Raw genomic sequence first — 15,463 nt, 5'->3', positions numbered from 1 at the left:
GGGTCTCTTTTCCTCTCTACTTCTTTATATACTTATTTTTCTTATTAAATATATCATTTTATGCTTGATTTTAGAATTCAATTCATAGCCTCCTTTTAGAAGCTCCCCTGATTTATGAATTAGCAAAATAACATCTCTCGCAATGAAATAGTTTCTAATTATTATTTTTTTATTTTCCTTTTCTAAACATGTTTGATTATCATGCTCATTTTTATTTTCATTGAACGGGAGGATATCATGACTTCCTGTCACTGCTGTTTTCAGGATTCTTTCTCTGGTTTTCATACAAAATTGAAAGTTGCTGATTTTGGTACAAACATACATGTCTCTTTGAAGCCTGTGTTCTATTGCCACAATCAGTTTTTTCCAGCTTCAAATAAGATTGTGCCAAATCCTTTAAATGGAAACTTTAATAGAAGATCACTTCTGAAGAAATAATTCTTCTAAGGAAAAAGAATCAATTTTCTTAATTTTCATCTTCTACTCTACTTGCCCAACTACCCACTGAAAAACCATCTTCTTGAGGAGTCAGCCTTAAATTCATAGATGATATAATTACCTCAGAGCACTTTAAAACTTAAACAAACAAAAATATGTTTAATATAAAATTAGCCATGGTTTATACTTTTCTCAATTATGGAGTGAAAAACAAATTTAAGGTACCTAAATAAAGCTGCTTTAGTGTGAAAAGTTTCCTGAAACTAGTTCTTGATCTGTTGCTTTTGTTAGTGCAGCTACTAGCATAACATTTTAAGATAAGCAGATCCTTTCTTTAAAAATTATTAGTGCCAAATTCAGCCCTTTTAAAAATTAAAAGTTAGAATGCAATGTAACTAGTTATAAAGCTGTATAACATCCCTTTTTATTAAAAAATATATATAGAAGATACATGTATGAAGATCTGCAAGTTATACACTAAATCATTTGTGGTGGAGGCTTGACTTATTTTGTATATTTCTGTATTGTTTGAATTTTTTGGTTAGAAAAAGTGGAATTAAAATAAAAGGAGTAGATGATAAAGCTCTAAGTGGAATTGATGTTGGAAAGTATTACACTGAAAAGTAGTTTCTGAGCCTTGAAAAAAGACCACTTTATTGGATTACTTTTATGCTTGGATATAATATATCCATAAGTATATAATAATGCATTGGGCCCTAGCATTCTAATATTCAGAATGAATTTAGCTGTATCATAGGGAAGAGAAATAGTATAATTGAGTGAAAAGATTGAAGGTATAAAAAAGTAAACTAATTCTGCTACCTAGAGTTACCTTAATTCTTTTACTATGTTAATTAATTAGTGTGATCACTGCAAAGGCCGAAAAAGAAGTTAGTCAGAAATATCATGATATAATTTGCATTCCATTTTCTGTGTGACCATAAATTGTTAGATATTGCAGTATATGTAACATAAACCACATCAGTTGTTTCCTGCCTTACTGTTGACAAGAGCCCGATTCATAACTCTTCTTTTTATCCTTTCAGTGAATAAGTAATTATTCAATATAGAAGGCAGGATATTTGGAACTGGCTATTTAATGTGGCAGCACTCTGTAATGAAATCTGCTGTTACTGGCAACCTGAGAGGGGAATGTAACAATTCCAGCATGGCTGTAACTTTATCTGACTTTGACTGACTGTTTATTTGGCACATCAGTGAACCTTTTATCCCAGTGAGTGACAGCTCCAGAAGGGTCACATTTACATCCATTCTATCATGTATTGTAATATTTAATGGTGGACAAGGTTGAGTGAGACTGGGAGTAATTTGAACTTGCTTTTCCACTGAGTTGAGGCTAAAAGACAGCTTGATCCCCAGTATTGTGGTGTAACATGCTATGACTTAGCATTTGTTTATGAAGGCTAATCTTACTGATTCTAATTTTAAAAAAAACTTCAGTTAAATGATGTATTTGTTCTACTAAACTAAAACTTTCCAGTACAAATTCTCTTAAGCCACTGTGCTATTTAGCTTCCCCCCCATCAGTGACTACTTCTATAAACTAACCATTTCACAGTATTTCTTTTAAAGGAGGCTGCGTTCTGTCTGATTTATGTCGTAATTGAGGTTGAGAAGGGAGTAGTTATTAAGAATCCATGGGTTCTGGGGCTGGCCCCGTGGCTGAGCGGTTGAGTTCGCGCGCTCCGCTGCAGGCGGCCCAGTGTTTCTTTGGTTCGAATCCTGGGTGCGGACATGACACTGCTCATCAAGCCACGCTGGGGCAGCGTCCCGCATGCCACAGCTAGATGGACACACAACGAGGAATGTACAACTATGTGCCGGGGGGCTTTGGGGAGAAAAAGGAAAAAATAAAATCTTTAAAAAAAAAAAAAAAAAGAATCCATGGGTTCTAATATTTAGCTTTAAACCTTTTTTTATTTTTGAGAGTTTGGAAACAGGAGAGAAAAATCAGGTAACTATTAGACTATATTTCTGATGTTCCATATGATGTGTTTAAGGAGACATTTATGAAACTACTTTAATTATGAAACTGAATTACAAGTAAAATTGTTCAGAAAAAGCTATGCTGAGTGATAATTTTGCTGATGGATTTGCATTCCATGACAGGTAATTGAATTTCAGATATACTTGTTCCATACAAGCAACCTGCCTTCATTATTAAATATTAATAATTTGTATTCATTTTTATACCTTTGCTAGAGAATAGTTTTTCTCTTCTAGTTTTTAGTGATACTTTAAATTCAACTTGATATTTCTATTCTTTTGTAAGCTATACTTAAACTGCTGTTTAAAATATTGATAAATTATAGGATATTTGAATGGGCCTTGCTGTGAACAAAAATAGCACTATCAACTCTAAACTGTAGTATCACAAGTTCACTTGAAGCCCAAACAAAAATGAAAATCATCCTCCATTTTGTCTTATTTCTATAATTTATGAAAGAGGAGAATTAAAATGAATGTACTTAAGACATTTGGAATTTGAGAGTTGGAGTAGTATGTTAGAAAGCAATGCAAATATGGAAATATTTAGAACTTAAGAGTGAAAGAGAACCAATTTGAAATGGAATTTGTAGTTTTTTATTTAATGGCAAGTTTTAGATGATGTAATATCTTGAAATTTGTCTTTATTTGACAGTTGTGATTCATTAATTATAGGTTCTGATTCCATGAGAGGTTTGATCACATTTTTTATGGTAATCCAGACATTAGTTATCTTTTCTTTCTTTTGTTACAGCCCCCTGGTCACTGTTCTAGGTGTTGTTGTTCTACTAAACAAGGAAACAGCCAAGATTCTTCAAATACCATTAAGAAGGATCAAGGGGGGAAATCCAAGATACCTAAAATATATTTTGGGACACGCACCCACAAGCAGATTGCTCAGATCACTAGAGAACTCCAGAGGACAGCGTACTCAGGGGTCCCAATGACTATTCTTTCCAGCAGGGATCATACTTGCGTCCATCCTGATGTAGTTGGTAACTTCAACAGAAATGAAAAGTGCATGGAATTGCTAGATGGGAAAAATGTGAGTAAAGTTATTTTGTTTTAGAGAAAATATAAGACTGAAAAGATTCAAATTACTTGACTTTTTATGTGTTCATTTTGTTTCATATGTACATTTCCTGTGTCAAACAAATAACTTATGAAAATCAAATTAATTGCTAGTATTGATATTTTTTGTAAAATAATTTGACCATAAGAAAATCTTAATTCAAGTTTAGAATTATGGGTTTTGGTCCTAAAGCTTGGGGATATTTAATTCCTTGAAATTAATTTCTATTTTAGGCAGAAGTCTTCTTACTTTCTTCTTTTAAATCCTTGTACCAAAAAATAGTCAAACATCGATGATGTCATATGAGGAGATAAAAGTATTTAAATGAATTAGTCTAATTAGATCTAATTAATATATTTTACATACTTTAAAACTTCATAAGAAGATAGTTTATTTAGGCTCTCTGTGAGCAAATTTTAAAATGTCTTTTAATTGAATGAGAAATATAGTAAGTTTCTTGTCTTGTAATTCTGGTTTTTATGGACTTGTCTTTCAAAAGAATTGTTAACTTTAAAGATATGTCGTTGATGGTTTTGAAGTTTTCCAGGGAAATCTAGAATAATATGAATTTGGGCCTGGTGGAAATAGAGAAATCTTTCTTACTAAAGACATATGATTTTTTAATAAGTTTTTGACAGTATTAGTGTTGTAGTCCATATACCAATTTCATAATTGGTTTACTGTAAAATTGAAGTTACAAGTCTGGGATTATATCCAGAAATTATTGGTGAACGATAAATTGAAAGTGTGTGAAATGACCAATGATATTTTAATATATTTTCAAAGTTGTTCTATCTTTCACTAGTATTTTGTCAAACATAGTTGCTTATGCACAAAAGGCTATGAGCTATAGCCCCTAGAGTTTCATTTAATTGATATATTCATCTCCTACCATATAATGTGAATGAATTATTTTGTATTATGCTTTTCTTTCTCAATCTTTCTTTTATTAGGTGGAAATTTATTCAGTCTTTATTTGAGGATATTCAAAAGATGCTTCAATATTCAAACGTGAGAATGTGAAATATAAGTACTAAGGGGCTTCAATGGGAAAACTTAAGACTTGTTCAGAGCCAGGAAGAGAATATAGAATTGCTGAATCAAAACCATTGTTGAAATTCTATGATCATATTTATTTCCTTATAAGTTCTTTTTAACTAATTGAGGAATTGTGAAATTTCTTCACTTTGTATATTTTAAAAGTTCTCTTCAAGGAGAGATGAAAATATTTTAAAAAATCAAATGCTAAAAAAATAAAATAGAGAACAGGCTCTTCATGGTGAAACCTCATAAATTTTATAATTAAGTAGACTTCTTTCCATAAGTGGCTAACTGATCTACTAAATTCCTCAAATGCTTGAAATTTGTTTTGTGGCTGTATAGTCTATGCAGGAAGACTTGCTGGCCTTGTCATTATCTTTTTACTACTTGTGATGGGGAAAATTATTATGTAATTTATTATGTATCGTTATCCTGTTGGTAAAAGCAATTTTAAAGTTTAAGATTGCATATTGGAAGCAAATATTCTTATTTTATGTAATCCTCTAGAATCCTGCAGTGCTGGTCATGTTTTTTGATTGATCTTTACTCTCATAAGTTTGAATCATGTAAAAATAAAAAAGTAATCTAATAGACTTGAATATTCAGAATTTTTCATTGGCCTTGAGTTTGTTTTAAATGAAACAAATCTTTTATTTTTGAATGTTAGTGATATAAATAATTGAAGCTATCTGCTTGTGGTTGTTTGTCTTGACCTAATTCTGCCTCGGAATGCTTAGCTCATAAGCATACATGAACATTCTTTTTGTTGTTCCCAAGCCCTCAGGGTAATTTGGTATTGTAATGAGGGCCAATTACAAAGTCACTATAAGTGTCTATGTTTACTATGGCTGAATTACCAACGTGAAATGATAAATAGATAACTGACAGTTTGAGTGAAAAAGAGTTTAAAGTGTGATAGCGCTTCAATTGACATACTCCCTTCAGGGTTGTGTTACACTGCTAAAATGGATGAGCTTTTCTGGTTTTGCTATCAGCCTGCATAGGAGTGCCATTCTAAGTGCCCTTAAAGTGTAAACTTTCTGATTTTTTGGCTTGATCCGAAGGCACATGTGTTTTTGTTCGCTGTTTCTTTTGCAAAAGTGCTCCTATACTGGAAAAGCAATACACTTATCTGTTAAAGTTAATTTTTGTTTCAGTTAAGAAAAAATAATCTTAACTAGCCCTAGAAATAATTCCAAAAAACTACTTTAGGTATGAAAGAATATCTATTTTTTGTTAAGATTAGATTTAACAGTTCATAATCATGGACTCTGAAGGCATCTTAGTGATCATTTTGTACAAATAGAAGCTTTCAGAATAGTATGGAGGATAGTTGTAATGAAGAAATGGTGAATGCCATATTATTAAACTCAATCTGTAAGAAGTTCAGTATGAAAGATACTTGGAACATCTCCACCTGTCTCTGGATCCCAGAATCATAGTTTTTGAGCTGGAAGGAACCTTAGAAATAGTGTAGTCAGTAGGTCAGGGAAATCGTAAAAGGCTTCTGGTTCAACTACTCTTTTGATGCCTAGTCACATGAGAAAAATGGACCTTGAACTTTGCCCAGTGTCAGACAACTAACTAGCAAGACAAGAGGCAAGTTTTCTAATTCCTAGCCATTGCTATTTTGATTACACTAGAAAACAAAAACAAAAGATGGCATTATGGTATAGGAAAGTTGACACAGCAGGAAGGGTAAAACAAGAGTAGTAGAGATTAGACAAAGTAAGTAAAAATAATTTAGAAAATGAACTAAATAAAGAAGGTTAGGCGAGCCTTTTTCTCCTAATTTTTATTTTTAATGCCTTGGAGAACCAACAAGTGGCTTCCCTTACCGTGGCTGAATAAAACACTTTAGGAGTACTACTAGTCCTCACCTGATCATGTCTTGTCCTTGGATCTACTGACGTTGTTTTATAGGTTATGAACCTTTTATGCTTTACTTCACGTCCAGCAACTTCTAGGTACTTCTCTGTATGTAATGGTGTATGTATGTTTTGAAAATATAGATTTGCCTTTTGGATAGTTCATAGAAAAAGCCTATATATTAGCTTATATAAAAGCCTATATATAATATATATAATTGTTTTTGACTTTTAAGGACAGCCAACTGGGAAAGATAAATATTGGATTTCAAAATCACATTTAATTTTTTTATTGATACATTAATGAAAATAAAAATGGCCCATTATTCTACCAGTCACTCCCAAATGACAAGGGAAAAAGAAAAGTAATAACATATATATGGATAGAAGATTCAAAATTACAGACAGGCATAAAATGAAAAGAGATCTCTTTTCATTCCCTTAACTCTTGAAAGAAACTATAAGGTTTATGTGTATTCTTCCAAAACATTTAAAATATATATTTGCTATAATATATATGTATATATTCTTTTAAAAACTTAAACACATCAGCAAACAGACAAATCTAACTCATTTTTTAAGGGCTATATGTTTGGTATGAATTTACTATAATTTATTTAACATATTTCTTGTTGTTAGACATTTGGTTTATATGCAGTTTTTTTGGCTGTTAAGCAGTGCAACATATATATTCACATTAATGGTGAAATGTAGAATTTTAGTAGTTATTGACAAATTACCTGTATACTTCTCATAGAAGTAAAAGTTTATACTTCTACCAATAGTGTACATTTATACTTCTACTAATTTTATACATCTTTTAATAGGATATGACACACCCTTGCTAAGACTGGGTTTTATCAAACATCTTATTGTTTGATTAGTGTATATTAATAAAATTTACTTCCAATAATAGAATGGCAAAGGACATTAGTAGATAGTACATGAAAGAAGAAATGCAAATTACTGCTGAAACTTTTTAGAATGTTCATACAATATAACGTTAAACTTGCTAGAAAGAATAAAAAATACAAGTCAAAACAGGAAGATTCTATTTTTTTGTCTTTAAAAAAGGCAAAGATGAGAGAAGATAATATTAGTATTGATAAAGGTGTGGAAAAAATGCAATTTAAAATGGTATGCACTTTCGGAGGATAATTTAGTGGTATGGGTTTCAAGAAACTTAAAAATATTTTATACTCTCTGATCCCATAATGCCATTTCTAAAAATGTATACTAAGAAAATATTTATAAATAGGCATAAAAATGCTCATTGCAGCATTATTTATAAAGCAAAAATTAGTAACGGTCTAAATACCCAATAATGAAACTGATTCATCAACAATGGCACATTAATTCAGTGTACATATGTGGGCAACAATGAAAAAAATGCTTAGTGATATGAGAAAATATTTATGATAGGATTTTTAATAAAATAGGCTGAGACCAAAAAAGTCTTCCCAGTTTTGTAAAAAAATGTTTGTTTATTGTGGCTTGATTGATAATAATCCTCAATGCCTGGGGAAAATTTGCTTTGTTCTCGTTATTTTAATATTGGTCACATTGTTAAGATATATCCATTTATACGTATGTATAGGAGAAATATGAAATGAAATGCATCAAAATGTTAATACTACATTCTTTGTGTGATGGAATTATAGATAATTTAGGGGTTTTTTGGTATTCTTTTGCATTTTCCAAATATTTCGTAGTGAACACTCTTACTTTATTTTTTCCCTAGGACATTCCTCCTTCCTCCGCTCCCACTCCTCCCTCCTTCCCGCCCTCCCTCCCTCCTTTCTTTTTACTTATGTATATTTGATTAAGTAATACTGTCTCATGGCTCAAATTGAAAAGGTACAAAACCGTCTGTAGAGAAAAATCTCTCCCACTCCTCTCCCCACGTTATTTAGCTCTCATCTTTGAAAGAAACCAGTGATACCATTCTTCTTGTGTATCCTTCCAGAAATATTTTTGCCTAATATCACTTTAATCAGAACAAAGCCACAACAAACATAATTTTAAAAATATTTTTCTCAAGTTAATTTGGGGTATCTAGAACTATACTGATCTGGAACTCTATCAAAGTCAACTAATATAGTTTCTTTAAAATGGTTGTGATTGTAGATATGATTTAATCTGTCTCCTATAAAATCTTTGCCTTGTGGTTTTAAATAGTGTTTCTAAAATTCTGAGATAAACTTGTTTTATTCCTTCTGTTGCAGTATTGGTTCACATTTCAGTTATGCATATTTGTTTTTAGGGCAAATCCTGCTATTTTTATCATGGTATTCATAAAATTAGTGATCAGCACAAATTACAGACTGAAGGAATCTCCAAGGCCTGGGATATAGAAGAACTCGTCACCTTGGGGAAAAAACTAAAGGCATGTCCATATTATACAGCACGAGAACTAATAGAGGATGCTGATATTGTATTTTGTCCCTACAACTATCTTCTAGATGCACAAATAAGAGAAAGTGTGAGTAGATATGTAAAAATTAGAACTTTTTTCCTACTTATTGGGGTATAAGTGATGAATGTAAAAGCTTTTAGATGTTTTAACGCCTTTTACTTTATTTTTAGCTTTATATTTAATTTATGTAAATATGTAAACATATTAGAGTACTGAAAACATATTCTAAGTTGTGTTAAAACTGAATTTTAGACCTTGTCATTTTAATTTCCAAAGTAGTAAGTAATTTTAAGGACTTAGTACTGAAGTGGGATTATAGCAGGTTTTTTCAATCTTGACAGTAATGACATTTTGGGCTGGATAGTTCTTTGTTGTGGTGGGCTGTCTTGTACATTGTAGGATGTTTAGCAGCATCTCTGGTTTTATCCACTAGATACCAGTAGCATCCTCACAGTTGTCACAATCAAAAATCTCTCCAGGGGCCAGCCTGGTGGTGCAGCGCTTAAGTTCACACAGTCTGCTTCATGGCCCAGGTTCGGCAGTTCAGATCCTGGATGCAGTCCTAGCACTGCTTGTCAAGCCATGCTGTGGCAGGTGTCCCACATATAAAGTTGAGGAAGATGGACACTGATGTTAGCTCAGGGCCAGTCTTCCTCAGCAAAAAAAAAGAGGATTGGCAGCAGATGTTAGCTCAGGGCTAATCTTCCTCAAAAAAGAAAAAAGAAAACAAAAATGTCTCCAGACATTGCCAAATCTGGGGGACAAAATTGCCCCCAGGTGTGACCCATTTATCGTAATTACTCTTTCCATTTATGAATACTCAGAATTATTTTAAAACATATCTGAAGAATCTATATTTTGAAGAACTTATGTTGGGACAATATGCATATTATGCAAATTGTGCTTTGTGAGCTTTTGAGAAGTGAACTTTGGATAAAGGATTTATGTTTATTTGCCTGGTTCTTCATAGAGAGATTCTGTTGTTACAGCATAAGACAAAAAGCAAATAACTTGGTATATTCAGTAGTTATTCCTCTCTTTAGATCTGACTGCACAACTCTCATTAGCTTTCTGTTTCTTTAAGTTTGAAATTAATAGGCATTATGTTTACTACCCCTGCTATACTGCCTCTTATTTGGTTGCCTCTTAGCTAGATCTCTTTCCTCTGAACCACTGTACATATCAATGCTAGGTCAGTCTTCCTAATATCACTTTTATTATATCTTTCCTCTGCTTAAAAATCACTTATTGCTCTCTTAGCTCATGAGAAAAAGTCCATATTTCTTAAACTTACTCTTAAGATGCTCAATAGTCTGACCTGATTCTGCCTTTTCAGCCTTCTCTGCCACAAACTCCCAACTTGAACCTTCAAAAATTACCTCGTAAAACTTGGAGGATACCTTGTTCTTTCCTATATCTCTACTTTTGATGAAACCTATATTGAAATGCCCTACTTCTCTTCGTCTATCCAAATCCTGCTCATCTTTTAAATCCCACTATATTTCCTACTCTTCCTTCGTTCTTTCTCAGTCATCTTCAGCCCTCTATATATTATTTCCTCAGACTAACTCATTGGCTGTTGCTTTGTGACGTTTCTTTGCATTAGTCAGGACTTTCAGTTTTAAGTGGCACAAACCCAGCTTCAATAGAGCTTAAGAAAAATACTTGACTGACTCTTCCTTGTGATAGCTTTATTCTCAGGCAGGTTCTTTCCAGTGGGAACAAAGATAACGATAAGCAGCTAGCTAACCTGGAAAAAAGAACATGATCTCATATGTCACCCCAAGTTACTCTGATTGGCCTAGCTTGGATCTCATATCTGTTCTTGAACCAGTCACTGTGACCACAGAGGGATGGAATACTTTATTTAATTGGCAAGCCTGAGTTCTGAGTCTACCCATTTTGTGAGAGTAGTGATGTCTCTTGATTAACAGGTTAACAGTCCTTCCAACATGGGAGTTGGGGAAGAACAATTCTCAAAATGAAGGGTTACAGGAAAGACTAAAACAAATACATATTATATTTGTATTTTGAGAGTCTTTTGAGTCTTGTATTATTTTAGTTTTAGAAGTTTTTTTACCTTGCTTTTTAAATTATGTTGGAGATTCCTTCAGAGTGGGGGATTTGTATACCCCTTTGTGTAACCAGCTGTACCTTGTTCCAGGGTCACTTAACACATATTATTTTGGTTGATAGGTTTGCAAAGTATTTTGAGAGTGAAAAGTGGCAAATTCTGTAATGTTAAGCTGATATTTGGTTGACCTTAGTGCTTTAAAAGTTTTAAGACCTAGAAGCAGTTGCTTATATGATTACACTTGCAATATTGTCCTATAGTGTAAATTTTTAAATGAAATATCTTGCCTACTGCTGTTGAATCCATTTTGCTGAATGTTTTATAGGAAAATTCTTTTATCTTATAGATGGATATCAATCTGAAAGAACAGATTGTCATTTTAGATGAAGCTCATAACATTGAGGACTGTGCTCGGGAATCAGCAAGTTACAGTATAACAGAAGTTCAGCTTCGATTTGCTCGAGACGAACTAGATAGTATGGTCAACAATAACATAAGAAAGAAAGACCATGAACCCCTACGAGCTGTGTGCTATAGCCTTATTAAGTAAGAGCATTTGTCTGTCAGTGTCATTTGTGCTGCCTTTGGATTAAAAAAACATGTTTTATTATGCCAGAGTGTTTTATAGTTAGTAAACTTTGACCAGACTACTTGGGAAATGGATTATTCCTTGTGAGTTAAACTTTTAAAAATAGGCTAGTCCAAACTTTTGTCTTGTTCAAAAGAATATAATGAACATAATTGATTTTTCAAATTGATAATTCTGAATCTTATTCTTAATATAGCAGCCTCATCAATGTATATAGGACACTGGGCTAAACATAAATTAAGCATGGTTTTATGTAACATATTTTAAAATTCTGGATCATGGCTTTAATTTATCACTTTATCCTCTAGTTTGAGTAGGATTCTGGTTTGATGAGTTTCAACCCAAGATTTCAATACTCTGAATAATAGATTTAGCAATAATTTTATTAGAATTTACATTAGATAATTTCCCTTTCATCAGACATTAGGTGTTGATCTAGAATCTCTTAGAAAAACCTCACCTGACCCTACATCCCATTCATTTACTGCAGCATTTTTATGTTCCCTTCACAGTATACTTTAAAAAAAATGGAATGTTATACAGTCACATATTTGAACATAAAAGGTATACAAATTTATATTATAAAAACCTCCTTCCCACTCCATCCCCTATCTGCTTAGTTACTGTCTTCCTAAGCAAGTTTATCATTCAGTGCATATTTACCCATATGTGAGCCAATATAGATGCTTTCTCTTATCTCTCCTTTTTTATCCAAATGGTGGCGTACTATACATACTTTTTTGTCTTCTCCATTTTAAACATAAAAATATGTATTATTTTTTTAAACCACTTTATTGAAGTATGATTGATGTACACAAAGATGTAAATATTTAATGTATACAATTTGATGAGTTTGCAGATAAGTATACATCCATGAAACCATCACCAGAATCTGTGCCATAAACATATTCATCACCTCTGGAAGTTTCCTTCTGCCCTCTTTATTTATTATTATTTTTTGTGGTAAGAACACTTAATATAAGATCTACCCTCTTAGCAAATTTTTAAATATACAATACAGTATTGTTAACTATAGGCACTGTACTTTATACATATGTTTTCCTGTATCTTGCTTTTCTTCACTTAACAGTATATTTTGGAGATCTTTCCATATCAAGACCTAAAAAACTTTATCAGTTTAAAAAAATAGTTGTCTAGAATTCCATTGCATGGATGTACAATAATTTATTTAAGCAGCCTCTAATTAATAGATATTGAAGTTATTTACAATCTTTTGCTATTACATTGCTGTAATGAATAACTTTGAACATATACCATTTTATGTGTATGGGAGTGTATCTGTAGGAAAATTTCCAGAAATGGGATTGTTGGGTCAAATCATAGATCTACGTGTAATTTTGATAGATATTTCTAAAATTTACACAATGGATAGGTGGGTGGAGGACTACTTATACTCTTACCAGCAGTGTATGAGAGTATCAGGGTTGTTTTTTCTAGCCTGATGGGTGAAATGTAGTGTCCAAGTATAATTTTCATTTCATTTCTCTTAATATGAGTGAGATTAAACATCTTTAAGGGCCATGTATATTTCCTTTTCTGTCAACTGTCTGTTGACCTCTCTGTCCTTCTTTTGCTCTTTGTTGTTTTGGTTCTTTTTCTTATTGATTTGTACAAGCTCTTCGTAAATTAACCCTTTACCTGTGTAGAGTTACAAATACTTTTTTCCACCATTTTGCCTTATGCTTGTCTTTCCTTATGATATTTTTGCCATGTAGAGTTTTGTCGTTTTTATTTCACAGCATAATTTGTCGAAAGTGTTGTCTATAGTTGCTAATTCTATTTTTGCACTTCCCATTCTTTCCTCATCGATTCCAGTAGTATTGCTGTCTACATAAATTTACTGAAATTGTTCTTATCAAGGTCACCAAGACTATTGGTGACCTTGGTAAGAACAAGGTCAAAATCCACAGGTTAATGTTCTGTTTTCTTCCTCAGCTTCTCAGCAGTGTTGGGTATTGTTGACTACCACCACTATGAAAAGTGTTTTTGTCTTAACTTCTGTGAAATAATAGAAAATATATATATTGGTCTCTGTCCCCAGTTCCTGGCACAGAGCTCCTAAAACGCTTGTAATTTCCTAAGTGATAAGAGCACTAGGAGCATCTTTTGTTCTAAGCAAGCAATACCAACCAGTTCCTCAAATCAAAAATCTTAAACGTTGTTCTTTATCATTGCCTCACCTCATTCAGTTCGTCAGTAAGTTTTGTAAGTGCTACCTGCACAATATGTCCCAAATCCATTGATCTCATATCTATCATCCCAGAGTCATCTCTCAACTAGAATACTGTAGCAGCCTTCCAATAGGTCTCTGCTTTCATTCTTGCCTTTCTCCTATAATCCATTCTGGTTTGGAAGCTGGCATCATCTTTTAAACACTTAAAATAGATTGTCTTTCTCTTATTTAAAATCCTCCATTTAGAACCTTTCCATTGCACTCTGAATAGAATCCAAGTTTCTTATCCTGGCTCAACATCATCTGATTCCTTGCTTATCATTAACATTGTTCTTACCATTATTCCTTTTTGCCCATTGTGTTACACTACACTGGTTTTTTTTCAGGTCCTTAAATAAGGAAAATTTGCTAACCACCTCAGCATCTTTGTACTAGCTATTCCTTCTGCTTAGAATACTCTTTTTTTCTGATCTTCCCATGATTGGTACTTTTTGCTTTCAGTTGTTAGCATAAATGTCACCTCAGGGAGAGCTTCCTTGACATTCAGATTGAAGTAGCAATTAGATTACATTAACCTAACATTTTCATTCTATCACTTGTCACCACCTGATATTTTCTTGTTCATGTATTTGTTTCTAAGTTTGTTTCTTTCTCCATTTAGTAGAATATAATTTCCGTAAGAATTAGGACTTTGCCTATTTTATTTACTGCTGTATTTCCGCTACCCTGGCATAATACAGTGTCCAACGTCTGGCATAATATAGGCATTTAAGCACTTATTGAATGTACAAATGTGTATATATATTAATGAATATATTTATGTATTTTTTGGTAATTCTCATTGTGAGTTAATGTGTAACATTGATTTCTTTATTAGGTTGTTTTGTATCTCCTTTTATGTACATTTGGAATAAGCTCCTAAGCTCTCAGTTGGAGAGACAATCAAGTAAAATAGTGCGAATCCACAAAACACAATTGAGAAATCACATGTATTTCTCTTTTATGAATAAAAGCTTACTTTTTAGCTATATAAATGTTTATTTTGCAGTTTGAGACATGCATGCTTTTTAAAAGATTTCTTAATTGATCCACTTTTGTGCCCTAAGAGCTTCAAGGAATACGGATCAATGTATCATAATTCTCTTTTATTCAAATGGTACACATAAGGTTGTTACTGGTTGATGGAATTGTTTTATTTTATTCCAGTTGGTTAGAAGCAAACTCTGAACATCTTGTGGAGAGGGATTATGAATCATCCTGTAAAATATGGAGTGGAAGTGAAATGCTCTTAAATTTACACAAAATGGGCATCACCACTGCTACTTTTCCCATTTTGCAGGTAAGATTTTTTTTCCACCTATGAAATTCATTTAGTGAATTAGAAATTATTTAATGGTAAAGAAATTAATCCGGAGTAAAAAAATAAAGTTAGGAATTTAATTGTTTTAAAATTTTATTATCTACGTTTGATGATTTTTAAGTGATGGCATACATTATGGATGAAAAAGCAGCACTAATTAGTTGAAGGAAATAAGGCTTTAAGGAATTAATTGCTTCAAACCTAAAAGAAATCAATATTTTTAGGTTGTAAATTTATTTTGTCAATTATAAAAGTTAAAAATTTGGAAAATAAAAAGATAAATTCATCTTTTGTTCTCCTTGACTTAGAGGTTATAAACCTGGGTGGACAGAGATCATAAATGGTCTTTGGGATACTATGAACTTTACGAAATTGTATGTAAAATTTTATGAATATGTACTTTT

General features: G+C 32.4%; 1 protein-coding gene across 3 annotated transcripts in view; it reads left to right on the top strand.

The window, feature by feature from the left end:
• Positions 1-15,463, top strand: part of BRIP1 (BRCA1 interacting DNA helicase 1) — a 187,333-nt gene that overhangs the window by 52,885 nt on the left and 118,985 nt on the right. For all 3 annotated transcript variants that reach the window (XR_011493726.1, XM_014856951.3, XM_070482865.1), the window contains exons 7-10: positions 3,200-3,490; positions 8,690-8,908; positions 11,263-11,462; positions 14,906-15,038. Coding sequence is in view for 2 of the 3 variants with exons in the window: in XM_014856951.3 (XP_014712437.1) it covers positions 3,200-3,490; positions 8,690-8,908; positions 11,263-11,462; positions 14,906-15,038 (843 nt within the window). In the remaining variant the exon portion in view is untranslated. The remainder of the gene's footprint in view (positions 1-3,199; positions 3,491-8,689; positions 8,909-11,262; positions 11,463-14,905; positions 15,039-15,463) is intronic.

Source organism: Equus asinus, chromosome 13, assembly GCF_041296235.1.
Source record: "Equus asinus isolate D_3611 breed Donkey chromosome 13, EquAss-T2T_v2, whole genome shotgun sequence".
NCBI lineage: Eukaryota > Metazoa > Chordata > Mammalia > Perissodactyla > Equidae > Equus > Equus asinus.
Note: the sequence above shows the minus strand (reverse complement) of the source record. Positions and strands in the feature narration are given on the sequence as shown.